The 25159-nt window shown below is 38.8% G+C and overlaps 1 protein-coding gene across 4 annotated transcripts in view; it reads right to left on the bottom strand.

The window, feature by feature from the left end:
- col7a1 (collagen, type VII, alpha 1) overlaps nt 1-25159 on the bottom strand; it is a 131943-nt gene that overhangs the window by 21255 nt on the left and 85529 nt on the right. For 3 of the 4 annotated variants that reach the window (XM_058403524.1, XM_058403527.1, XM_058403526.1), the window contains exons 71-90: nt 25076-25102; nt 24929-24964; nt 24779-24826; nt 24133-24168; nt 23929-24054; nt 22259-22468; nt 21633-21668; nt 21496-21540; nt 21282-21389; nt 19897-19968; nt 19755-19799; nt 17955-17990; nt 15632-15667; nt 12274-12318; nt 12107-12139; nt 11949-12011; nt 1507-1542; nt 1345-1425; nt 1183-1251; nt 102-137 (exon numbers count right to left, since the gene is read on the bottom strand). In XM_058403524.1, coding sequence (XP_058259507.1) covers nt 102-137; nt 1183-1251; nt 1345-1425; nt 1507-1542; nt 11949-12011; nt 12107-12139; nt 12274-12318; nt 15632-15667; nt 17955-17990; nt 19755-19799; nt 19897-19968; nt 21282-21389; nt 21496-21540; nt 21633-21668; nt 22259-22468; nt 23929-24054; nt 24133-24168; nt 24779-24826; nt 24929-24964; nt 25076-25102 — 1224 coding nt within the window. Of the gene's footprint in view, nt 1-101; nt 138-1182; nt 1252-1344; nt 1426-1506; nt 1543-11948; nt 12012-12106; nt 12140-12273; nt 12319-15631; nt 15668-17667; nt 17704-17954; nt 17991-19754; nt 19800-19896; nt 19969-21281; nt 21390-21495; nt 21541-21632; nt 21669-22258; nt 22469-23928; nt 24055-24132; nt 24169-24778; nt 24827-24928; nt 24965-25075; nt 25103-25159 lie in introns of all 4 variants that reach the window. The other variant, XM_058403525.1, reaches the window with a different exon arrangement.

Below are 25159 nucleotides of genomic sequence, written 5' to 3'. Positions count from 1 at the left end.
AATTCACTCTCTAGACCTGTAGCTCAATGTGATTCATTTATGCCATCATGTAATGCAGATGACGAGTCGTACGCTGAGCTGTAAGCAGTGCAGTGACTCACCCGTTCTCCCTTCACTCCAGGGGGTCCAGCTACCGACTGCAGAGAGCAGGAAAGAAATGAAAAGAGAAAGATGGATATAAAGAGCAGAAGGATATGAAGGATGTGTGTGTACACATTAAGCTGCTGTTATACAGAGTGAACAAACTATGACTGTGTCTCAAACTCACATATTTAATATTATTAATATTCACGATGATACCTCACGTTTCACTTTACATTTTCTGAAATGTTTCTTAATCATTAATAATACTAAAGTCTTGGAATGAAAACCTTTGTGTTGGGCTGCAATAGAAAAATAATCACAGCTGAATTTTTTGCTATAACATGTCACCAAGAAGAGTTTTATTCCTTTTACACAACAGCCATTTTATTTTATTTGCTGAAAAAAATCTGACCAATTAGAATCTAGAATTCAGCATCGCTGTGGTACAAAATAAACAATCTGTATGACATCTCTATGGCAACCAAGGTACATCCCATATCAAAGATCCAAATGAAATTCTGCTACTTCTGCTGTAATTCTTCAGCTGTACAAAAGGTGCCCAGTCAGGTATGTGATCTGCACGTTGTCTGTGTAGCATCGGTGTAAAGATGCCATGTGTCAAGTATAACCCTGGCCTTTGTGATGTCGGCGCACACACCACCGCATGTAAGTCACACAAAATTGCTCCTCACCCTGATAAAACAGCAGAGCGGAAGAAACAGTGATATTTCAGCACCATGGACAGCACCATGGAGCGTGCCTGCCTGGTGGGGCCAAAACCTAAGAACCAGTCAGGAGTGCTCTCAAACACTCTACCCTCCAAGTGAAGACATTTGGACCTGCCTCTCAGGACTCTCAGGAGCCAGGTTTCTGGACCTGCCTCGCTGCCAGTGCTGACCCGCTGCTTCACCTGCACTCCACCTCCACCGACCACAACCTTCAGCACCCCTGCACCTTCACCCCAGTCAGGTCTTCACCACCACCTTATCTTTCAATAAACAGCACTATTTTCCTCTGATCCCTGACTCAGAGCCTCTCTCTATGTTACCCTCACTGCGGTGAGTGCCACTCCTTTAACATTCAGATATTCATACATACTTTTCCAGGCGGCCCGGTGTCTCCTTGCTCGCCTTTCGTGCCTGGAGGTCCTACAGGTCCTGCTATACCCTGTAAAGAATTGAAGGAGATGTGAGAAAAATGCACAAGCATAAAAACACAATTAAAACACATAGATGATACAGAATTTAATTATGTTCCTGCCTGTTTTCCTGGCAGGCCCGGTGTTCCTTCCTTTCCAGGTATGCCATCTCTTCCAGGAACTCCAGGCTTTCCTCCTTCTCCCTGCGGAAAGCAGAGAGTGTAAGAGGGATAAAGATGACTAATACTGTTACAGATCTGAGATGTAGGTTATTCAATTCTTACTGTTTGTCCTGGGAGGCCTGGAGGTCCTTGTGGTCCCTATGAGAAATCACACACATCATAAGCATAAACCGAGACAATATTCAACTAAATATGTGAAGGTTACACATGAAGGTCTTTGAAGGTCTGGATAAACGACTGAACCAGTAGTGATTAGTTCATGGATATATATTGAACTTGATTATTGACTCTGTTTTTGTGGGTGGTGATGAACATACACACTTCTCTGTTTTTAAACATTTTGTTTTCACTGCTGTCAATTTTTTAAACAGTGCCAGTTTATGAGTTTCTGAGTTAATGGCTCTAGCCTTGTAGCTACTCCTTGGCCTGATGAGCTGCTTTCAGCTCCATAATTTACATAACTGCATGTGTAAATCAGAGCATCTGCTACAGCAGCCTTGATGGTTCATGTTTAAAACACTTAGACACTGAACTACAGAACTACTGTACTGAAGTACAGCAGAACCTCGGCATATGCATTTAATTGGTTCTGGAGGCGAGTTCTTAAGATAAATATTTGTATTGTGAAACAAATTCTCCCATCAGAAATAATGTAAATTCAGATAATCTGATCCAGCCATCCAAAAATATGACCAGCATTCCCAATACGAAACATACACTATATTGCCAAAAGTATTCGCTCACCCATCCAAATAATCAGAATCAGGTGTTCCAATCACTTCCATGGCCACAGGTGTATAAAATCAAGCACCTAGGCATGCAGACTGTTTTTACAAACATTTGTGAAAGAATGGGTCGCTCTCAGGAGCTCAGTGAATTCCAGCGTGGAACTGTGATAGGATGCCACCTGTGCAACAAATCCAGTCGTGAAATTACCTCGCTCCTAAATATTCCACAGTCAACTGTCAGCTGTATTATAAGAACGTGGAAGTGTTTGGGAACGACAGCAACTCAGCCACGAAGTGGTAGGCCACGTAAACTGACGGAGCGGGGTCAGCGGATGCTGAGGCGCATAGTGCGAAGAGGTCGCCAACTTTCTGCAGAGTCAATCGCTACAGACCTCCAAACTTCATGTGGCCTTCAGATTAGCTCAAGAACAGTGCGCAGAGAGCTTCATGGAATGGGTTTCCATGGCCGAGCAGCTGCATCCAAGCCATACATCACCAAGTGCAATGCAAAGCGTCGGATGCAGTGGTGTAAAGCACGCCGCCACTGGACTCTAGAGCAGTGGAGACGCATTCTCTGGAGTGACGAATCGCGCTTCTCCATCTGGCAATCTGATGGATGAGTCTGACAATTCCATGCTCCCAACTTTGTGGGAACAGTTTGGAGCTGGCCCCTTCCTCTTCCAACATGACTGTGCACCAGTGCACAAAGCAAGGTCCATAAAGACATGGATGACAGAGTCTGGTGTGGATGAACTTGACTGGCCTGCACAGAGTCCTGACCTCAACCCGATAGAACACCTTTGGGATGAATTAGAGCGGAGACTGAGAGCCAGGCCTTCTCGTCCAACATCAGTGTGTGACCTCACAAATGCGCTTCTGGAAGAATGGTCAAGGTGAGCGAATACTTTTGGCAATATAGTGTATGTAAACTGTATGGCTGCTTACAAAAACTGACCCAAGCCAAGCATTCCATGTCAAGACTCCTCACAGGAAGTCATGCCACCAACCATGGGCTAAAAATAGAACAGACCACCCACACCACCAATCTGTCTACAAAAAATTCCTGAAAAATCACCTACTGTAGCCTTTGAATGCATGCCGAAGGCAACGTTGCTATCATGGGTTGACTCTTTCAAACAGCTTTCAGTGATTGAAAAAAAATTCATTAAATTCATAAACTCACTTTGGTTGGCTTCACTTGGCTTTCCACTGTTGCAAACAAGTTTTTAATGGCTCCTGGATGTACGCACAACTTAGCCGGTGTTCGGTTCGTTTCTTTTATATGGAAAAAATGCTTTGCATGTGGATGCAAGTTTCTTGCAAAAATTCATAAGGGAGGACAATCGTATGCCGAGGTTCCACTGTATTCAGATTACTGAAATACTAGCACCACAGTCGATCTGTAAGATTAAAATGTCTGAAAGAATTTAGTTTCTAAAATGATAATTAAACATTTATAAACAGTTATAAAGCTAGAGCAGGGAGAGAGAATGAGCAGAAGTGAATGTTCCAGCAATCCATTAACACTTTCTAAAAAAAAACATAATTAAGCCCTACCGGGACATCTCTGCTGATTTTGCATTGAGAGGTTATTAACATGACTAAGATAAGTACATACACACACACACACACTAGGTACAAAGCCAAGAATTTCCTGTTACAGTAAATTCTTTCGAACGAGAAACCTGGATTAAGAAGCACTTCCTGTTTTGAGAAAACCAGGCATGTTTACTTAACTAGCACCTTATAAAGTGAATACATCCATACACTCCTAAAAATAAAGGTTCCTAAATGGTTCCTGGTCAGGGTGTATGGAAGAACATCTATGGAACAGTTCCATTGCACAAAAAAAGAAGGTTCTTTAGATGATGAAAATTCTTCTTGTCACTAAGAAAAAATGGGACTCTTTTAAGAACCATTTACTGAAAGATTCTTTGGGGAACCAAAATTGGTTCTTCTTCTGGCATTGCTGGGTAAACCCCTTTTTGGTTTTTCCTGGCACCTTTTTTTATAAGAGTGTCCACAGGGTCACACTGAACCTGAGGCCTACCCCAAAGAACTCGGGAAACACTCTGGACAGGATGTCAGGATGACAGAGGTACCTTCAACAAGTTTTTGGTCTGGGGGAGGAAACCAGAGGACCAGGAGGAAAAAGAATATAGAGACTCCACACAAACAGGCTGGAGGCAGGGACCGAACCCCCAAACCCAAAGGGGTTCATATCCAGATTAAAAAAAAAACCAGTGACTGGGTTTGTCTGTGGAGCTTCTTAGTCATCCAAGTGCAGTTATCTGGAAGTTGAGTAATGTCACCTGGACATCTTTCTAGTTAGATCAAAACGTTTCACTACTCATCCGAGCAGCTTCTTCAGTCTCAGGGAAGTTGGCAGGATTCCACAAATTTGTATCCTCCAGGGTCAAGGATCCTCCCCTCCCTGTGTAGCTTGTTGTCTAAGATGTGTACCTTTTCAAATGTGTGTCCTGATTCTGGTCTTCACAGATGGTTTGAGAGAGGAGTGAAGGAGGCCATCTATGTCCAGGTGGAAAATCCTTCTCTCAACAGAGGTGGAGGTCTATGGTACAACCAGTCTCCTATTTTTCATGCTGCTTTTCCATCCATTCCCAAGAAGATCAAGACCTCTTAATAAGTCCACCAGGAAAGCCACACCTAGGATTCCCTATTCCACTCTCACATTTGTTGATCATTACCCCATAATACTTCAATACACTCTCTCCTTACTCTCCTTTTCTGGGGTCATTACATCCTTACCACTCTTCCTTACTCCTAACACCTCCTCCCATTCTCACCTCCCCTTGTTCCCTTAATGAGGCTCCCCAGGAAGGAGAGGATCCTTGACCCTGGAGGATACAAATTCCTCCAACTTTCCTCAGACTGAAGAAGCTGCTCTAATGAGTAGTGAAACCTTTCAGTCTAACTAGAAAGAAGTCCAGTTGACATGAGTCAATTTCCAAATGACTGGGTTTGTTCCAGAATGCTAGAGCTGACTGCGCTAAAGTCTGAAGCTTTTTAGAGATTTTTTCACACACTTTGAACTCAGTCATGTAGCTGACTGAGAGACAGAGTAATGATGTAATGTGTTCATGGCTTTTCATGCTGGTTAGTATTCAGAATGAGCTGCAGCTGTCTGATGGATAGACCAGTAAAGAGGCCATTACTGTAATCTGCTCTGCTGGAGATAAGTGGACTGGCAGGGTTTTTTTTTACGGTCATGTGGAAACATAAATTGAGGCTAGGCATTAACCTTACAGCTGAATATGGTCACTTCTTAATTCGTCCTTGCCTCGTTAACCTCAGTCCTCAAGTATGAGGTTTTTTTTTAGATGCTGAAGAAGCTTCAAAATGCCTTGAGATTTGCACTTATTCCAGTTGCTTATAGCATATTAATGGCAAATTCAGCACAAATTATGCCACAGTAATAAAGACACCGAGATAGAGCCGTAAAGCACACTCTAAATATATTTTCACTAGGCTACTCAATCTGAATAGTGGATTATGTAGATCCGAGTCTAAAACCATCCTGTTCGTTTATTCACATGAAACAATACACAGATTTAACTTTTGTGAAGGAGTGTCAATAATTATGAATACTGATGTGAATATTGGTGACAGATGGGTCTGTCAAGGTGGTAGGCCACCAAATGAAAGAATCTGAGGAGACTAAAAATGTTTATTTACAATATAGTGGACAATCTAATCAAAAAATGAACAGCCAAGGCTCATTTTTGAGCACAAATCTGGAAGTACAGTCACACACACATTTGTGTCATTCCTGGAAGAAGAAGAAGCCTTATGTATTAATGTCACATACGTGTTACTGAATAGTGCATTTTTTTCTTCACATATCCCAACTTTGGAAGTTGGGGTCAGAGCAAAGGGTCAGCCATGAGAGAGTGACCTTGGAGCAGAGAGGCTTGTGGGCGTTGCTCAAGGGCCAAACAGTGGCAACTTGGCTTGAAACTCAATTTCTAATCAACAACACAGAGCCTTAACCACTTGAACTACCACAGAGCTGGGCGGTGGTTAAGGCTCTGAGGCAATGCATCATGGCTGACCCTTTGCTCTGACCCCAATCCTCCAAGGATGGGATATGCAAAGAAAGAATTTCACTGTGCAGTAATGTATATGTGGCAATAATAAAGGATACGTAAACTAAACTCTGACATGAGCTGCTCCATAAACAATGTCAAAGTAGTGAAAGTGATTTCTGTGCTTTTGTGCTGTGCTGTACAGCTGATCGAACAGGTCAACTCCCCTCATGTGTAGGTTGTATGCAGTAACAGGTGCAGGCATCCTTCCTGTATCTCCTCTGGACTCTGCCTCTTGTTTAGATGGTTTAACAAACAGACACGTCTCATGTGTCCAGCCACTTTACAAACATAAGAGGTCTATCTCCAATTCACCTCATGGATGGATCCCCTGGTGGACTTTCTGGTCTGAGAAATAGCTGCATTGTTACTAGGCAGTCCTTATTACAAGCTCTGTGAATCCCACAAGAACCAAAGTTTTATAGAGAAATTACTCATGTACACATTGTATCCAGAGCCCCAAAATTTATTATTTGGCAGTTGCCTTTATCCAGAGCAGCTATCTATACAATTAAGCATTTGAGGGTCAAGGGTCAAGCCCAAGCACCACCAAGGTACAACTGTTGGGTCCTTGAGCAAGGCCCTTAACCCTCCTCCATGGGCACTGCATCATAGTTGTCCCTGTGCTCTGACCCCAAACTCCAAAGCTTGGACATGTGTTGGATTCCACTGTAATTTAATGTATATGGGAATAACAAAGACTTTATCTTCTTCTTGGTTCAGCTTGCTTTTTCCTGTGTATACTGAAAAGTCCAGTGATGAATCCACAAGGGCAAACTCCTTAAAGCTCAAAACATGGTTGGCTTGGCTTTCATGTACGGTGTCATTCCTGTGTTTGTTTGCATGCCACCATTCTTTCATCCACAGCTAAATTTCTTCTAGGATTCTGGATAGCTCTGCATGGATAACGCTCACGAGGGCTCAGACACTGAAATGACAGTCACGATCAGCCTTGCTCCTCTTTCTCTTATTCTTCTTGTCTGCATCCGGGTGACTCGTGTGCACTTCCATGACACGGTACTGAATCTGTCTCCTGACATAACTACAGCAGGAAAAGGAGATTAGGAGAAAAGTCTACGGCCATGTGGAATATCAGATGGATGCAGCGGTACTGCTCACTGATGTGGACATCTCGCTGAATCATTTGCAATTGCCCTGGCAGCCTGGCTGTATGTATTTGAGAAAAACAGTTTAAAGAGATTCAGATGAGAGCGTGAGCCAGCAGACCTGTGGTCCAGGTTCCAGTGCAGACAGGAACCTTAGAGTGTGTGGAACCACGTAAAGCATCAGTCTGGACTAGCTACTTGTTTGTCTTGGCTCTCTTTGCAACAGGTATCTCATCACTCTCAGACATCAAGTCTTATCACTAATATCACTTTCTGTAATGCTGTACATGCATATAAAGCAAATCATCAGCTAATTCTGCACTTACTGAATAAAATAAACAACAGCTACCATACAGTGCCGACATAACTGATGCTAAGTAAAGGGTATGGACTCACACAGTGGACCATGGACCTTCACAGTAAAGGAACACAGGAGTTTCACAGTAAACTCTAGACATCAGCAAGCCAAAACTAGGCTAAATAAATCTAAACATTCATATCATATTTCTAACATATTATTCAGTATATAATCTATATACTCTTTCAGAACTAATGAAAAGTGGCCCAACTATTAAGACATTCAATTCATTGGAGAAAATATCACAGTAACTAATATAATTAAGAATAAATGTCTCGATTATGAATTTAAAATCTATATCCTGAGTTGATATTTTTCCGTAAAGCTGCTTTGTGACTGTTAAAAGTGCTTGAAATCACTCAACAGAAATATCCTCTTCAAACATCAGGATCAAATTGTTTGAGTCTCATGGTGAACTCTTCCTCATTGTCCAGGGCCATCAGAAGAGCTTCCTGGTGTGTGGAGAGTGCCAACGTCCAAAACCGATAGACAATCAGTGAATCTGATGAAGGTTAATATCAGTTTTATTGCGCTGATGGATGTTTACAATGTCTGTATAGTTCGTCCTGGTCATTACTGTATGAATAGTGGCCAGCGGTAGGTGCTAGGCAGGTAAACCTCACTCCCCTGATCTCAAGAGGTGCATTTGCGACTGACACTAGCAGATGCAGTCTTTAGCCTCCTTGTTAGTGCACTCATGCTGGAGACCCAGGTTCGAGACCCACTTAGAACAGGTGCGAGGAGGACCTGGGGGGGGGTTACATTGGTGCCGTGACCCAGATGGGAGTGAGGTTTAGGGAGGTGAGTATAACAGAGGCCAGAGGTAGGTGCTATGCAGGTAAACCTCACTCCCCCGCTCCCAAGAGGTGTGACAGTGGCTGTAGTCCTCAGTGCGCCCACCTTCCATGCTGGAGACCTGGGTTCAAGACCAGCTTGGAGTGGGTGTGAGTAGGACCCAGGAGGGTTATATCTAGATCAGTGTTAATGAGCTGAGTCAGAAAAACCTATCGTTTGGTACTGATGATTAGTTTGATGCACATTACATAATCAGAGAATATTTTGCATTTTTAATTAATTTTGAATCTAATTTTTTAATCAAAGAATTTCAAAAATTTCAAGGTTTCTGTAGACCTTCTCGTGTCCCACGTCATTGTTGTTGCTATAAGAATAAAATTCAAGCCATCCTGCCTGTGCCTCTGTCACCTCCCGAGGCTTAGAAATTTTTAATGCATTCAATTTTGTATACACATAATACATCTATAGTGCTGAAGTTGTTTTGTTGTCCTGAAGGGAAGAAAAGGGAGCAAGGATCGATGCTCCACTTCTGAGAAAACCCATCTTTTCCTCTTGATATGACTTAAAACATCTGAGTACCTTCCAGAACATCATACACAGTGTTCAGATTCAGATATGTTTAGTTGTATAAATATCTGTGATTAATAACATTGTCTAAGAACAGAACTAAGCCGGATATGATCTCTGTGCTAGTGTCATGTCTGATATCGATATTATTAATAAAAATATGAAGAGGTGGAATGCTTCAGTGGTTACAGTGGTGGTAAATATGAAGCTCATATGAAAGTAGACACTCAGGACTTTAAGAATTTGTAGTGTTTCAGAAGTATTTCTGTTTTTAGCCTACTAGAGGTGATATATTCATGTAAAAGATCCAGAAAAAAAAATTCCACACAAATGTTTGTATCTTCAGAGTAAATGTTGACATCAAACCCATTTCTGCTCTCTGAGATGTTCTCCAAGCGCTTGTTCATCTAAAAAGCAGCTCAGATTTCATCTTCAACCAGTAAAATTCTGTGTAAGGTTCTCCAACAGAGGGAAAAACAAATGTCTAAAACACACTGAAAGCCAACAGAGTCGTTTTAGATCAGACTCACAGCCTGAAACTCATTCATTAATTTATACTGATTGAAAACGTCCCATAAGGTTGACTGAGATGTTTCCATCAGCACCAGTTCTAGTCCTTGTACACATGACCTTGATGGCCTTGTGTACAAGAATGAGATATCATGCTAACAGGAATCTCAGATGGAAATATAAACAGACAAACTGAAAAACCAAATGCCTCCATGCAGGTTTAGCAATGATATACTTAATTTGTTTAAACATATGTTAATCAATAAGATAAGCTAGTTCCTGTCTCTCTCTCTCTCCGTATTTCCTTCCAAGTTAAAAAACAGACTTGCTTGTCAATCTCAGCCTCATGTCAAAGGAAAGGACTTTCCTATGCTGGAAATTACAAAGGCTTATTACTAAATTATAACTTTAACTATAAATAAATTATCCTAACTGCCATTTGCCACTTTACATCAAGTGACCTGAAGCTGCACCTATGTGACAACCTTCGACCTGGCATTCACGCTCCGCTTAGCAGTGTGGCGATGGGGACTGTATGCACGTTGTCATGTCACATTTATGCACTCACACTTCATTGGAAAATCGTGCAGTACGGCAGGAAGCCATGCAGCTGAAGAATAAAGACAAAGATAAATGTATCATCTTCAATTGTGTGCTAAATGGGACACAGTCCGGCGCTGTTTCTGTTGTACAGTATGAAGATGTGGAAAGAAGAAGTGTGAGAGGCAGCAACATCCCACACAAGCTGGACTTAAAAGAGCTGAATGACAGAGAACATCAGTCATCTGTCTGACAAATGCCATCAATTATGTTCATAACTGAGTCAGGAGACTTGCGCAGTCGCGGGTTTATATTGTGTATTTGTCCAGAATGTCCAGAAAGTGTCCATGTTTCTCAAAATAAATATCAGAATTTGATGAATACAATACTACTACTACTAATAATAATAATAACAATAAGGTGTTGTTTGTTTTGTTCTGCTTGCTGCTTTCTGTTGTTTTTGTGTCCATGTTGATGATTGAGTGTCCACAGTGGAGGTTAATATGAAGCTTATATGAAAGTAGACACTCAGGACTTTAAGAATTTGTAGTGTTTCAGAAGTATTTCTGTTTTTATCTAGACTACTAGGGGTGATAGAAAAGTTCCGAAAAAACAAAAATGGTTCATTTTTTTCCCACACAAATGTTTGTATCTTCAGATTAAATGTTGATCTCAAACCCATTCCTGCTCTCTAAGATGTTCTCCAAGTGCTTGTTCATCTAAAAAGCAGCTCAGATTTCATCTTCAACCAGTAAAATTCTGTGTACGGTTCTCCAACAGAGGGAAAAACACACGTCTAAAACACACTGAAAGCCAACAGACTCGTTTTAGATCAGACTTTCTTTACACTGATTGAAAATCTCCCATAAACCCGTTTCCATTCTGCAAGCCGATTGTCTTAATCTAGACTAAGTTTCTGGATGACAGATTTTCCATCACAGGTTCAGTAGACTCTTGATAAAACATTATTTATCCAGACTTTCTCATAAATGGCTAGATAATCAGCATCCATTATAATGATCATGGTGGAACAACGTTTACTTACTGAAAGGTTTAAAATCAACTGTGTAAGAGCCAGAATTCTGTATGCACCTGATACATGTAGATGCTGTTGATGCTCACATTGTTGTTTGTGCTTGCAGTATAAAGTATTAAAGATGACAAATCAGCTCTGGAGACAAACTTTACGGGTTAATCAGCATTTAAAAACAAACAAGCTAGATTCTCATCATAATTTTAACCAGAATAAGAGAGTGATGAATTAATCATGATGAGTGTTTGAGGTGTGATTAAAAAAAAGGAAGGTCTTTCAGAACTGTATAAAAATTCTGTCACTCTGTCATAACACACAGAGCATTGTGTGCTAACTAGAGCATTGTGTGCTAATTACAGCATTGTGTGCTAACTAGAGCATTGTGTGCTAACACCTGGAAGCTGGAATTCATCCTCTAGGTCTTTCCATGTCGGTCCCCTTTGTCCTGCCATGAGTCATTCTGTCTCTATAAACCCTTCACATCTTTTATTGAAGCTTTGCCATTGCTAATCTCATATTTGTAGCAGTCCCAGAGTTCCTTTATTCCTGGATCAGGGCAAATATTTTATAGCGTAAAGCTGGCTTTAGGTCATGTTGACATTTTAATCTACCTTTGAGGTTAATTATATTAGCCGCTAGTTTTCCACCTCATTAACTGGACTTCCAGAGTGGACAGATACATAACGATATCCATCCATAATAATCATTCCCCAAATATTATTTAATAATTTCTGGTCTCTTATTTAATCCTGAAGCATTAGGACTAAGAGTAAGACTACTGAAGAGTAGGATTTGTCTTACTATAGCTCCTGGTGTGCCTGTAAGTCCGGACAACCCTCGGATGCCTTGTGGACCTGGAGGACCCTGTGAAAATAAAAAATGTGTGATTACATCTGGACGATTTGTGTTACCTTAAAGACATTTATACACAATACATTATATTTAATAATTAGACTTACTTGTATTCCTATTCCTGCCTCTCCATGGTCACCCTACAGGATTTACACGCACACAAACACACACACACACACACACAAACAGAGCTGTATTATTATGAGCTGAACTCAAAACACAGTCAGTCACTGGTATGACTGAATCGAGAACATCTCTTCTGCCGGACACTGACCTTCACACCGGGTGGTCCTGGAGGTCCTACAGAACCCATTGGTCCCTGTAATGAGAATCAGGCGGAGAACCAGAATCAGATGGAGAACCAGAATAAGACGGTTCTCTGAAATTATTTCATCTGCATTACTGATAATAAATCTGATCTAGACAGCAAGCTGGGACAGTTCATCAACACAAAGTGTATTTCAGAAAGCACTGAATGAATGAAGGAAGGAAGGAAGGAAGGGAGGAAGCAAGGAAGGAAGGAAGGAAGGGAGGAAGCAAGGAAGGAAGGAAGGAAGGGAGGAAGGAAGGAAGGAAGTAGAGAAAAGGTGGAAGGAAGAAAAGAAAGAAAGAAAGAAAGAAAGAAAGAAAGAAAGAAAGAAAGAAAGAAAGAAAGAAAGAAAGAAAGAAAGAAAGAAAGAAAGAAAGAAAATGTAAAAGCAGCCATACTCTAGTTTATATATGTACAGTTATATATAGAGTTATACAAGTAGTTATATATATGTAGAGTTATATGAAATGTAGAGTTATATATGTAGTTATATGATATGTAGAGTTATATATGTAGAGTTATATATGTAGTTATATGATATGTAGAGTTATATATGTATAGTTATATATGTAGTTATATGATATGTAGAGTTATATATGTAGTTATATAATATGTAGCGTTATATATGTAGTTATATGATATGTAGAGTTATATATGTAGAGTTATATGATATGTAGAGTTATATATGTAGTTATATGATATGTAGAGTTATATATGTAGAGTTATATATGTAGTTATATGATATGTAGAGTTATATATGTAGAGTTATATATGTAGTTATATGATATGTAGAGTTATATATGTAGTTATATGATATGTAGAGTTATATATGTAGAGTTATATGATATGTAGAGTTATATATGTAGTTATATGATATGTAGCGTTATATATGTAGTTATATGATATGTAGAGTTATATATGTAGAGTTATATGATATGTAGAGTTATATATGTAGTTATATGATATGTAGAGTTATATATGTAGAGTTATATATGTAGTTATATGATATGTAGAGTTATATATGTAGTTATATGATATGTAGAGTTATATATGTAGAGTTATATGATATGTAGAGTTATATATGTAGTTATATGATATGTAGCGTTATATATGTAGTTATATGATATGTAGAGTTATATATGTAGAGTTATATATGTAGTTATATGATATGTAGAGTTATATATGTAGAGTTATATATGTAGAGTTATATATGTAGTTATATGATATGTAGAGTTATATATGTAGAGTTATATATGTAGTTATATGATATGTAGAGTTATATATGTAGTTATATGATATGTAGAGTTATATATGTAGAGTTATATGATATGTAGAGTTATATATGTAGTTATATGATATGTAGCGTTATATATGTAGTTATATGATATGTAGAGTTATATATGTAGAGTTATATGATATGTAGAGTTATATATGTAGTTATATGATATGTAGAGTTATATATGTAGAGTTATATATGTAGTTATGATATGTAGAGTTATATATGTAGAGTTATATATGTAGTTATATGATATGTAGAGTTATATATGTAGTTATATGATATGTAGAGTTATATATGTAGAGTTATATGATATGTAGAGTTATATATGTAGAGTTATATGATATGTAGTTATATATGTAGTTATATGATATGTAGAGTTATATATGTAGAGTTATATGATATGTAGAGTTATATATGTAGTTATATGATATGTAGAGTTATATATGTAGTTATATGATATGTAGAGTTATATATGTAGAGTTATATGATATGTAGAGTTATATATGTAGTTATATGATATGTAGAGTTATATATGTAGAGTTATATGATATGTAGAGTTATATATGTAGTTATATGATATGTAGAGTTATATATGTAGAGTTATATGATATGTAGAGTTATATATGTAGTTATATGATATGTAGAGTTATATGATATGTAGAGTTATATATGTAGAGTTATATGATATGTAGAGTTATATATGTAGAGTTATATATGTAGAGTTATATATGTAGTTATATGATATGTAGAGTTATATATGTAGAGTTATATGATATGTAGTTATATATGTAGTTATATGATATGTAGAGTTATATATGTAGAGTTATATGATATGTAGAGTTATATATGTAGTTATATGATATGTAGAGTTATATATGTAGTTATATGATATGTAGAGTTATATATGTATAGTTATATGATATGTAGAGTTATATATGTAGTTATATGATATGTAGAGTTATATATGTAGAGTTATATGATATGTAGAGTTATATATGTAGTTATATGATATGTAGAGTTATATATGTAGAGTTATATGATATGTAGAGTTATATATGTAGAGTTATATGATATGTAGAGTTATATATGTAGTTATATGATATGTAGAGTTATATGATATGTAGAGTTATATATGTAGTTATATGATATGTAGAGTTATATATGTAGAGTTATATGATATGTAGAGTTATATATGTAGAGTTATAATGATATGTAGAGTTATATATGTAGAGTTATAATGATATGTAGAGTTATATATGTAGTTATATGATATGTAGAGTTATATATGTAGTTATATGATATGTAGAGTTATATGATATGTAGAGTTATATATGTAGTTATATGATATGTAGAGTTATATATGTAGAGTTATATGATAAGTAGAGTTATATATGTAGTTATATGATATGTAGAGTTATATGATATGTAGAGTTATATATGTAGTTATATGATATGTAGAGTTATATATGTAGAGTTATATGATATGTAGAGTTATATATGTAGTTATATGATATGTAGAGTTATATGATATGTAGAGTTATATATGTAGTTATATGATATGTAGAGTTATATATGTAGAGTTATATGATATGTAGAGTTATATATGTAGAGTTATAATGATATGTAGAGTTATATATGTAGAGTTATAATGATATGTAGAGTTATATATGTAGAGTTATATATGTAGTTATATGATATGTAGAGTTATATATGTAGAGTTATATATGTAGTTATATGATATGTAGAGTTATATATGTAGTTATATGATATGTAGAGTTATATATGTAGAGTTATAATGATATGTAGAGTTATATATGTAGTTATATGATATGTAGAGTTATATATGTAGAGTTATATATGTAGAGTTATATGATATGTAGAGTTATATGATGTGTCCAGTTGCTCTGTGTGCTGAATGATTGTGTGAAATTGGCACAGATCACACTGACGCTCCTCACCTCTCTGTTTCACTGCACTTTTATTGCTACAAAACCACATTTCTGCCTCATTTACAGTGCAGTCATGTGTGTAACTCATACTTACAGGGGGTCCTTGAATCCCTGGTTCTCCAGAGTTCCCCTGTATAACAGACACGTAGCATCACTAACACACAGCAGAAGCTCTCAGCCACACGCAAACAGACACACAGACACACACACACACACACACACACTAGCACATATACCTACACACATATGCATGCACAATTAACTGGATATTAACTGGATATATGCCTTGTATCATATTTATACAAACTGGCTTACACACACACACACGCACATACACACGCACACATGCACACACACACACAAAGCATAAGTAATTATGACACACTCATATACACAAAAAAAGACACAGGTGTCAAGCTCAAAGCTCAAGACTCAACCCAGGTTTATCTGTAACGTGTAAAAATGCAGAAAATCATCAGCGTAGCTACAAAAACAGCTAATGAAGACATTAGAAGACTCAAATCTGATAGATCTGATATCTGATAGAGCGAAAACCTGAAATGAATCAGGATAATACATCATTTAATCGTCTGTAATATGATATGTAATACGTAATGATTAAAACTCTTTACAGAAAAATCAACAACATGGTGGTGCGAGAAAGCAGAGCTACACTATGTTGCCAAAAGTTTTGGGACATCCCTCCATGTCACTGAATTCAGGTGTTCCAATCACTTCCAAGGCCACAGGTGTATAAAATCCAGCACCTAGGCATGCAGACTGCTTCTACAAACATTTGTGAAAGAATGGCCTCACTCTCAGGAGCTCAGTGAATTTAAGCCTGGTACCATGACAGGTTACAATAAGTCCATTTGTGAAATTTCCTCACTACTGAATATTCAGTTAGTGGTATTATAACAAAGTGGAAGCAATTGGGAACAACAGAAACTCAGCCATGAAGTGGTAGTCCAGGTAAAATGACGGAGCAGGGTCAGACCATGCTGAGGAACACAGTGTGCAGAAGTTGCTAACTTTCAATAGCTACAGACCTCCAAACTTCATGTGGCCTTCAGATGAGCTAAAGAACAGTGCGTAGAGAGCTTCATGGAATGGGATTTCATGGCCGAACAGCTGCTTCCGAGTCTTACATCACCAAGTGCAATGCAAAGCGTCGGATGCAGTGGTGTAAAGTACACCGCCACTGGACTCTAGAGCAGTGGAGATGTGTTCTCTGGAGTGACCAGTCACGCTTCTCTGTCTGGAAATCCGATGGATGAGTCTGGGTTTGGTGGTTGCCAGGAGAACGCTACTTGCCTGACTACATTGTGCCAAGTACATAGTTTGGTGGAGGGGAGGATTCCGATGTGGGCTTGTTTTTAAGGGGTTTGGCTCGGCCCCTTAGTTCCAGTGAAAGGAACTCTTAATCCCTAAAGAAATTTTGGACAATTCCAACTTTCCTGTTCCAACATGACTGTACACCAGTACACAAAACAAGGTCCATAAAGACATGGATGAGTGAGTTTGGTGTGGAGGAACTTGACTGGCCTGCACAGAGTCCTGACCTCAACCCCATAGAACACCTTTGGGATGAATTAGAGCGGAGACTGAGAGCCAGACCTTCTCGTCCAACATCAGTGCCTGACCTCACAAATGTGCTTCTAGAGGAATGGTCAAAAATTCCTATAAACACACTCCTAAACCTTGTGGAAAGCCTTCCCAGAAGAGTTGAAGCTGTTATATATGCCAATCCCATATTAAACTTCACGGATTAAGAATGGAATGTCATTAAAGTTCATGTGCATGTAAAGGCTGATGTCCCAAAACTTTTGGCAATAAAGTGTAGTTTTTAATCCTCCCTGTGCAAGTTGTTACTAGAGAAATGACAACATGGGCGTATTAATATAAACCTGCGATAGATGAAGACCAATCAGAATGCAGAATTCAACAACACTGTGGTAACAAACGCAAAATGAGAAATTGAGGAATTGAGTTTGACACCTGTGGGGTAAACAGTATGAAGTGACACAGACATCATGACATGACATCAGCAGGACATCATCACTCCCTTCCTCCCTCCCATCTCCCATCACAAAGCATTGCAGCCAACATTCACAGCCACAGAAAACCTACCGGTCTGCCCAGCACTCCAGGGAACCCAGGCAATCCCTGGGAAGGTAAGGGGATGAGAGAAAAGGGCAGTACAGATAAATCAGAGAGAAGAAGACAGTGAGATAAAGGAGAAGGTTGGGGAAAAGAAGAGACAGGAAGGTGAGCTGTTAATAGCGGTGCTGAATTGGTTACTTTCTACAGTTTGCTCTGTGGAGCTTCAGCCAAAGAGAAAGAGCTTCAGCAGCCTAGTGCAGCTCTCACAGCCAGTCCCCGGGTTCTGCTACACCGCTGGGCTTAATGCTACTCACGGGTTGGCCTGGTAGACCAGATGAGCCCTTTAAACCCTGCTCCAGAGGGGAATAAATAAAGGCATGAGTGTGAGTCTTTACCCACCTGCCCTTACCCTTTCCTTACTGGTTTTTTTCTTTACATACCTCAGGTCAAAGCTTTGACAAAACTGATTACACAAAATTACGCAGCACTGTACAGCTACTTCTAATAGACATAAGGAGGAATAACAGAAGAATAAGGTACATTCATTACATAGCAATATTGTTATTTTTGCTGATCCCTTGTGTGGTGTTCAGGTCAAATTGACCCGTTTAATATTTTTCCTAAAAGTGTTTAGCGTTTGTTGTGAATTATCCACAGTTGCAGATGCATTTCTGAGAGCCAGTGACTGCAATAATCTTTTGTTTCCTGTGCTTCTGTTGCTGTTCATCACCTGTATTTGATCAGTTTATAAATCCTGTTTCCTAGATTTATCCAACCAAGGATTTTATTATAGTATATTTTGTTACACAAATTATACCTTTGGCACAAAAACGAATGGCGATTTCATTGTTAACTGTGATCGAGTAATTACCACAGAAACATTCACCACAAATGTTATTTATATTGTTTGGGACTGAGATGAAGGCAATATGTTTGAAGGTTTCCTTCCTTCTTTTCATTGTTCAGTCATTTGTTCGTTCCTTCCTTCCTTCTTTTCATTGTTCCTTCCTTCCTTCCTTTTATTGTTTGTTCCTTCCTTCCATCCTTCTTTCTTTCCTTTATATTTTCCTTCCTTCTTTTCAATGTTTGTTCATTTGTTCCTTCTTACCTTCCTTCTTTTCATTGTTTATTCATTCCTTCTTTTCATTGTTCCTTCCTTCCTTCCATCCTTCCTTCTTTTCAATGTTTGTTCGTTCCTTCCTTCCTTCCTTCTTTCCTTCCTTCTTTTCACTCTTCCTTCCTTCCTTCCTTCTTTCATTGTTCTTTCTTTCCTTCCTTCTTTCTTTTCATTGATCATTCCCTCCTTCCTTCCTTGTTGCTTCCTTCTTTTTATTCTTCCTTCCTTCTTTTCATTGTTATTTCCTTACTTCTTTCTTTTCATTGATCCATCCTTCCATCCTCTTTTCTTTCATTTCATTCTTCCTTTCTTCCCTCCTTCCTTCCTTCCTTCCTTCCTTCCTTCCTTTCATTGTTCCTTCCTTCCTTCCTTCCTTCCTTCCTTTTATTGTTCCTTTCTTCCCTCCTTCATTCTTTTCATTATTCTTTCTTTCTTTCTTTCTTTCTTTCTTTCTGTCTATCTGTCTGTCTTTTTGTAGTGCTTTTAATATCAATGTCCCTGGTCAACCTCAAACAATACCAAAGGGTTCAAATGTAAACACACGTTAAATGTTAAAACATAACACAAGGGGTAACAGTTAACTGTAGATATTTCTAAAAGTAGGTAACTAATTAAAAGCCTTATTTCTCTCTCTCTCTCTCTCTCTCTCTCTGTAATGTGTGTGCTGTCAGAAATAATAAGAGTATAAAAAGCACACTCCTGGAAGCACTGAAACATCTTCACTTTTCAGATTTCCCTGAAGAGAAATGATTTCTGTGATTCGCCTTTAAGATTTCAGGTCATCTTGCTAAAGTGAGGGTTAGAGTGCGTGATCTAATATTTATGCCTGTGCTATATTTAACAAAACAACAGTAACCACTCTACAAAAAAATAAAAATAAAAACACACTCTATATTTCAGACTAAAGTTACTGAAATGAATCTATTTACTGAGGCTATAAACATACACAACAAATGATTACAATTTTTTTATGTTAAAACAGCAGTTGCTTTCTCACCGGCTTTCCATCCAGTCCAGGTTTCCCAGGTTCTCCGGCAAAACCCTTAAAAACACACACACACACACACACACACAATCTTGTTAAAACGATGCGTGAGGTAAATTAGCTTTTTAATAAAGGTGAGAAGGATGACACTTACAGGAAGGCCGTCTCTGCCCTTTTCCCCTACTTCTCCTCTATCGCCCTTCTCTCCACGGAACCCTTGGGGTCCCTGTTTAGTTGATGAAAACACACACACTTTCAGAGGTGCAGCAATGGGAAATAAGTATTATGACATGTTTGCATGTTATTTATTATGCTTTCAGTGCAAATAACCAACCCTAAACTCAGCAACCCCAACCCTACTATCAGCAACCCCAACCCTACTCTCAGTAACCCCAACCCTACTATCAGCAACCCCAACCCTACTCTCAGTAACCCCAACCCTACTATCAGCAACCCCAACCCTACTCTCAGTAACCCCAACCCTACTCTCAGGAACCCCAACCCTACTCTCAGGAACCCCAACCCTACTCTCAGGAACCCTTATCCTACCCTCAGGAACCCCAACCCTACTCTCAGGAACCCCAACCCTACTCTCAGTAACCCCAACCCTACTCTCAGGAACCCTTATCCTACCCTCAGTAACCCCAACCCTACTCTCAGGAACCCCAACCCTACTCTCAGTAACCCCAACCCTACTCTCAGGAACCCTTATCCTACCCTCAGTAACCCCAACCCTACTCTCAGGAACCCCAACCCTACTCTCAGTAACCCCAACCCTACTCTCAGGAACCCCAACCCTACTCTCAGTAACCCCAACCCTACTCTCAGTAACCCTTATCCTACCCTCAGTAACCCCAACCCTACTCTCAGTAACCTTAACCCTACCCTCAGCAACCCCAACTCTACCCTCAGCAACCCCAACCCTACCCTCAGTAACCCTAACCCTACTCTCAGTAACCTTAACCCTACCCTCAGCAACCCCAACTCTACCCTCAGCAACCCCAACCCTACTCTCAGTAACCCTAACCCTACCCTCAGCAACCCCAACCCTACCCTCAGTAACCCCAACCCTACTCTCAGTAACCCTTACCCTACCCTCAGTAACCCCAAACCTTCTCTCAGAAACCTTAACCCTACTCTCAGTAACCCTGTGCCCCAAATCTTCCTTCAGTAATTCACATGCTAATTCCATTGACCCCTAATCCTACACTTCGTAACCATAACAACCCCCTCTTCATAAACACAAACCCATTAGCCTGAAACATATACTTACCTGATCCCATTAACTTTACCCTCACTAACCCCCAAATTAACCCCAGTTTCCCCAACCCTAACCTTAGCAACCCCAACTTTACCCTCTGTAAATGCTCCAACAGAACCTCAGTAGCCCCTTTAAATGACAACCTTCTAGCAACCTGGCATTTGTACCACACATTTAACCAAAAATGAAAAAAAAAAAAAAACATTACATAATAATAAGCATTTGTATCATTATGGAGCTATCAGGAGCACAGAAGCAGAAAGCATTGTCCCACTGACCCGGTCTCCTTTAGGTCCAGAAGATCCTTGAGCACCATCTTCTCCTTTAATACCTTGAGGGCCTGGCAGACCCCGTGGACCAGGAACAGACTGAACTATGGAGTCACCCTAGAACCCACACCACATTCACATGTAGTATGAGGACAGAAGTAGCAGAGATAGAAACATAACATAACACAGATAGAATGCAAACATACTCCTTTTTTATATTTACCTTAGGTCCAGGAGGTCCTGCTACACCATTAAGCCCAGTTTTACCCTGAAGTCGAAAAGGTCAAATGTTAAAGTTTACAGCATATACAGATATATGCAAATAAAGTTCTTGATGTCTTTGAAGATACTGGTGCTCACCGTCTCCCCTTTATCTCCTTTCTCGCCTCTCTCTCCCTGAAAAATGGAGATCGAGAGAAAATTTAAATGAAATGTCCTGCTATTCATCACTCCTGATCTTACTTTAGTGTTTTGTCAGCTCCAGCCCTGGATTATCACTGTCCTGCAGAGCTTTCTATCTGATCAGCTAATTATCCAGACCTTCAGAATTTAATCAGGTGTTGAGTTTAAAGATTTATATGAAAAACACTTGGTGATTAGTATTTTAAAGCAGATTATACTGTATGTTCTGCCAAGGACACTGCACATAAGGCAAGGGACAAAATAAGCTAAGATTGAACTGTGTGTGTGTGTGTGTGTGTGTGAGACTGCTGTTTCAGCTCATTTAAAAGCCACAATGATTAACATAGTCTCACACAAGCAGTCTTTAATTACCGCTTCCTTTAAAATTAGCTTTACTGTACTCATTTATTGGCATAATAGCACACGGATACACCTGAGAAGCTACAGGCTAATTAACCAGAGGCCTAGCTATGAATAGAATTTTTAAAGTACTATTCAGATATGACAAAATCATTAAATGTAGCTGAAAGAAAGGAACTCTAAGTGCTTTAAATAAATAATAATAATAATAAAATACCTCCTACCTTATCTCCAGGTTTGCCAGACTCTCCTAGCTCTCCAGCTCTTCCTGGTACTCCAGGTATTCCTGGTTTGCCAGGTTCACCTGCCTGTCCAGGAGGACCCTCTGGGCCTCTTTCTCCAATAGCTCTGCCAGTAGGACCCTGGGGACCAGGAGACCCTGTGTCTCCCTTATCACCTTTCAGTCCTCGCTCCCCTGGAAATCCTCGAACACCCTTCAGGTGAAAAAATAGACGTTTGCACCATTTGAAGCATCACAGTGCCGATTTATTTCTTATACTTACTGGGATTTCTTTCAAGTAGCACCAGCACAAATGCAGCATTAAAACACAAAACAGGAAACACTTAGAGTCCTGATCATTTAAAGCACAATTCATGTAAATAATGGCACAGATTGGTGCCTCATCATTACCTGTTAGTCAGCAAGTATTTTTACTAGCAGTTCATCTTTACAGTGAATATTGCTGTTGGAGAAAATTCAGTGATATAATGAATTTACATGAATTTTCCAATCAGAGTATGAAACAGAGTAGTGCAGTGTTTTTCAACTTTTATTGAGACACGGCACATTTTTTACATTAAAGAACTCATCACCCACCAAAAAATGCACAAAATACCACCCTGTAGCCTAACACTAGTATATATATATATAATATATATATAATGTATATATATAATATATATATAATGTATATATATAATGGTATATATAATGATGTTAAATATGTTAAAGTTTGTTCATACTCTCTCAGTGTGAAACCTGGGCTCTCTCATTCACCTTCGCCTTTTTTCATTAAAGTTCCCTGTGTCTTATTGTGTATATAAAATAGTTTGTAAAGTGAAGGGTGTTTCCTTTGTAGATGGCATTTAAGCTCGTTTGGGACTATGGCACTGTTGGGGGATTATTTTTATTGCCCTATTGACTATCAGTATTGTCCTGAACTCACCATTTTTGCTTAATTGTGACCACCACTCATACTACAGCTTTCATCTGGGTCAGAATTTGGTCCAGGACCTGGTTCTGAGTTTCATTTTCAAATATTTCCCCATTGCTATCACTGTTTCCTGTCGCATGCATCATTAATTCTGTTGTCACGAATTAATAAGGTCATTACTGTGCTACTTACTGACATGGAGATGTATTTACACAACATTGCAGACATGGTCACTCAACAATGGCAACTTATTTCCTGTAACTAAATAATTATTAATTTTTCAGACCAATTAAGTGTTGCACAATTTCCCACAGCACACCTGACCTTCACATTTACTCCACAGTAATTTAACAGTGAATGACATGGCAGCAGGGGCGTGGCCGAGGAGCTGTTTGTGAACAGAGGGTGGAGTCAGGGAGTGAAATATATACGGTAATAAATTAGTGTACACCTGTGTGATAGTGAATGGAGCTGCCATGGGGTTAAAAAAAATTAAAAGATAATAGAAAAAGAGAGGTTGTGGTCGCCAAAGGCATATATATATATATATATATGTTTAATGTTGTGGAACATCTGCTTGATCATGATGATGATGATGGTGAAGTGAATATTACCACATCCAAAAAACAAAAAAAACAAAACAAAAACAAATACACAATACAAGAAAAATTGTTCTGTGTCAGTTCAGCACCATGGTCAGTACACAACCTTGATGCACACACACACACACACACACTTACATCTGAACCAGCAGGGCCTTGGGGTCCTAAATCTCCTTTATCCCCTTTTGCTCCTTTATTTGTTCGTTCTACGATTTCACTCAGCAGGACATCTTTCTTTTCCATCACCATCTGCAGATCCCTGACCTACAGGAAAAAAAATGAAGTTCTCACACCTGCTCAAGAAAACCTACCTGTTATTCTCAGTGTTACACCTCTGAGTACCTCAATGCCAAAATCTGAAAGTGCTCTCTTCACATCCTGAAACAGAAAAGGAAAATGAGCTAGTTAGTTTTCTTGCTATTTATAGAGTGCAGTGCAAAAGTCACTCATCAACAGACTCACTTCCTGTTCTGCTTTCTGACTTTCGCACAAACCTGAGCTTTCAAACCTGATCTTGGCTTTCGATTAATATTTCAGTCAGTTAGAATTATTTAATGAAATTTGTACATTTTTGTTATTCAGACAAGTACTGAAATCATTGTTGTTTTTCAGGGGTTGAGCCCAGCCCCTTAGTTCCATGGGGTTAAGGTCAGGACTCTGTGCAGGCCAGTTATGGACCTTCCTTTGTGCACTGGTGTGCAGTCATGTTGGAACAGGAAGGGGTCATCCCCAAACTGTTCCCATAAAGTAAGGAGCATGAAATTGTCCAAAATGTCTTGGTATGAAGCTGAAGCATTAAGTTCCTTTCACTGGAACTATACTGAACTTAATGAGTTTGAGGGGTGTCCCAAAACTTTTGGCAATATTGTGTAAATAACCTACTTATTCCTAGGTTATTTAATTTTTATTAGCTTTTATTAAACAACGCGCACTAAAAAAAGCAAAACATGAAGTACAGTATACGTATATTATACTACACAACACTTACCACTGGAGTCCCTGGTTTACCGGGTGAGCCATCTTCTCCTGGATCTCCCTGAAAAAAATGGATCATTTCATACATTAAAAAATACAAATTCTGCAATTTCCTCAAATATGCAAAAAAATAAATACACCCTTATGTGTCCTAAACACAAACCTGATCTCCTTTTGCTCCTTGTGATCCTCTCTCACCCTAGAAAACAATGACAAAATGTGGTATTTATTCATTTATATATATATAAGCAACAACCCTATAATTTATTTTTAATTAACTATATGCAGAAGGTGAACATATCTATCTCACCCTAGCTCCTGAATCTCCTGGTATTCCCTGAAAGACAAAAAATATTGCTCCAAATACAAACACATAAAGAACATAGCAGTTTTT

This window comes from Hemibagrus wyckioides, linkage group LG11, assembly GCF_019097595.1.
Source record: "Hemibagrus wyckioides isolate EC202008001 linkage group LG11, SWU_Hwy_1.0, whole genome shotgun sequence".
Taxonomy (NCBI): domain Eukaryota; kingdom Metazoa; phylum Chordata; class Actinopteri; order Siluriformes; family Bagridae; genus Hemibagrus; species Hemibagrus wyckioides.
This window is presented reverse-complemented; position numbering and strand designations above follow the sequence as displayed.